The sequence below is a fragment of the Rhizopus microsporus genome (assembly GCF_002708625.1).
Source record: "Rhizopus microsporus ATCC 52813 unplaced genomic scaffold scaffold_19, whole genome shotgun sequence".
NCBI classification, from domain to species: domain Eukaryota; kingdom Fungi; phylum Mucoromycota; class Mucoromycetes; order Mucorales; family Rhizopodaceae; genus Rhizopus; species Rhizopus microsporus.
The window spans coordinates 255,389-257,326 of NW_019671934.1; the positions used below are offsets into that span (position 1 = coordinate 255,389).

The 1,938-nt window shown below is 36.2% G+C and overlaps 3 protein-coding genes across 3 annotated transcripts; 1 reads left to right on the top strand and 2 right to left on the bottom strand.

The window, feature by feature from the left end:
- Nucleotides 1-92: 92 nt before the first annotated feature.
- RHIMIDRAFT_264074 (uncharacterized protein) lies at nt 93-497 on the top strand. The gene has a single exon (XM_023611726.1). It carries the CDS (start codon nt 145-147, stop codon nt 409-411), a length of 267 nt encoding a protein of 88 aa, XP_023462843.1. The 5' UTR covers nt 93-144; the 3' UTR covers nt 412-497.
- A 557-nt stretch (nt 498-1,054) lies between these two features.
- On the bottom strand, nt 1,055-1,433 carry RHIMIDRAFT_264077 (uncharacterized protein; the record flags this gene model as incomplete). Its single annotated transcript, XM_023611727.1, has 1 exon — nt 1,055-1,433. Exon 1 carries the CDS (start codon nt 1,330-1,332, stop codon nt 1,057-1,059), a length of 276 nt encoding a protein of 91 aa, XP_023462844.1. The 5' UTR covers nt 1,333-1,433.
- A 49-nt stretch (nt 1,434-1,482) lies between these two features.
- On the bottom strand, nt 1,483-1,787 carry RHIMIDRAFT_264078 (uncharacterized protein; the record flags this gene model as incomplete). The annotated part of the gene is made up of 1 exon (XM_023611728.1): nt 1,483-1,787. A coding segment is annotated over exon 1 (256 nt), but the record flags the coding sequence as incomplete, so codon positions are not given.
- Nucleotides 1,788-1,938: the final 151 nt, after the last annotated feature.

Consider the following 1,938-nt stretch of genomic DNA (forward strand, 5'->3'; position numbering starts at 1 on the left):
AGAAAGTGGACATGATACATAGAAAGTGGACATGATACACAGAAGAGTGGACATGATACGCAGAAAAGTGGACATGATACATAGAAAGTGGACATCTACAAAATGGGAGATTTGCTTACAATGCTCTTTTCTTTTACAAAAAAAATGATCATCACGCGCGATCAGGCCATATGCATGCTTTTCTGCGTCGAGAACAATCCTGAAAATGTTGCTCGTTACGAAGAGAAAATTGCTGCTTTTGGAGAAATTGATATTTGCTACGAAAAGGATCCAAAGAAACCTATTTTAGCCCCTTCAAGCCAAATTCACAAAAATTTATCCACATATCATCCATATCCAGTGTCATCCTCTGAAAAGATGGCTGATTTAGAAAATAGCAAAGTCGTTATAGAAACAAACAAAGAAGTTTAATTTCAAGTTATGTTAATTAAAATAAACAAATCCTGTTTATTTGGATCTATGTACAGGTTCTTTCCTGCAATTAAAAGCTTGCAGTAGCTCTGGGTTACTTATTATTTCGTTTCTTTCGAAAATCGTAACCTCATTTTCCCAAAGAAGACTGTCGACAATGATTTTTTCTAGATTTTCGTGCTCCCTACTAATGTTATTATTCACCATTCCTTATATATTTTAAGTCATATATTACTTTATAAAATTGTGCAGGTCTCTACAGTTTGTTGAGAGTCCAGCAAAGTCAATTACTACAAGGCAAACTTTCTTGTCATACTTCTTCAGATATTCAATCATATCTAAAAAAAATCATAAGCTTTCTTATAGCTATTAAATTGCTACTTACCATTGGTGGTACCTTGTACCCTTGATATACTTTTTAAAATTTTTTGGTTCACGTTTGAATCTCTTGCCTCCATCGAATCTGATGCCTTGCAGCAAGGCGACACGAAAACTGTTTGAACCAAAGATCTCTCATACAGACGGTCAACCATGGCCTGTAATAACCGTATACGAACTTCATCATTTTCAGGACCAGGTGATTTCCTAGCATATCCTATCACCGTGAAGTCATCACCTTTGAGTTTCTTTATATGCTCCTTGTAATTAGGGAGATATCTGGCGATGTTTGAACAAACGCGATCTATAAAATAATAAATGTAAGTGCATCCTCCACTTGACTGCCACATATATCTTACCCATAAACTCTTTATTTAATACATATAGCGTATAATACGTAAGTTTGGAGCCAGAGTTTTCCTTGAGTTTTTTTCTTCGTTCATCGGCTTCAGTAAGCACCAATTTGTGTTTATGGCACCATTTTGTAAAAGACAAGGGAGATTTTTTTTCGAAATAGCGAGTATAGCGTGAGACATTGGCCATTACTTGGTTCATTGTCATTTGTTCTTTTTGGTAAAGGTCATTCTGTGGATCAACTGGCAGGTGTGTTTCGTTTAAAAACTGAATTATATGCGTCTCAGAAGCTGTATTTTAAACAGTGAGTTATTATCCACAATTGTTCATGCAACTCACTTAGGCATGCTGCCGTATTTAATAAGAACTTGTTTTCTGGGAACTTGCTCTGGACGCTTGGAGCATATCTCTTATAAGTGAAAGGATCCCCATTGATTTTTAAAATTGAATTCAAAATAGGCTTCTTTGGATCCTTTTCGTAGCAAATATCAATTTCTCCAAAAGCAGCAATTTTCTCTTCGTAACGAGCAACATTTTCAGGATTGTTCTCGACGCAGAAAAGCATGCATATGGCCTGATCGCGCGTGATGATCATTTTTTTTGTAAAAGAAAAGAGCATTGTAAGCAAATCTCCCATTTTGTAGATGTCCACTTTCTATGTATCATGTCCACTTTTCTGCGTATCATGTCCACTCTTCTGTGTATCATGTCCACTTTCTATGTATCATGTCCACTTTCTGCGTAACATGTCCACTTTCTGCGTAACATGTCCACTCTTCTATGTATCATGTCCAC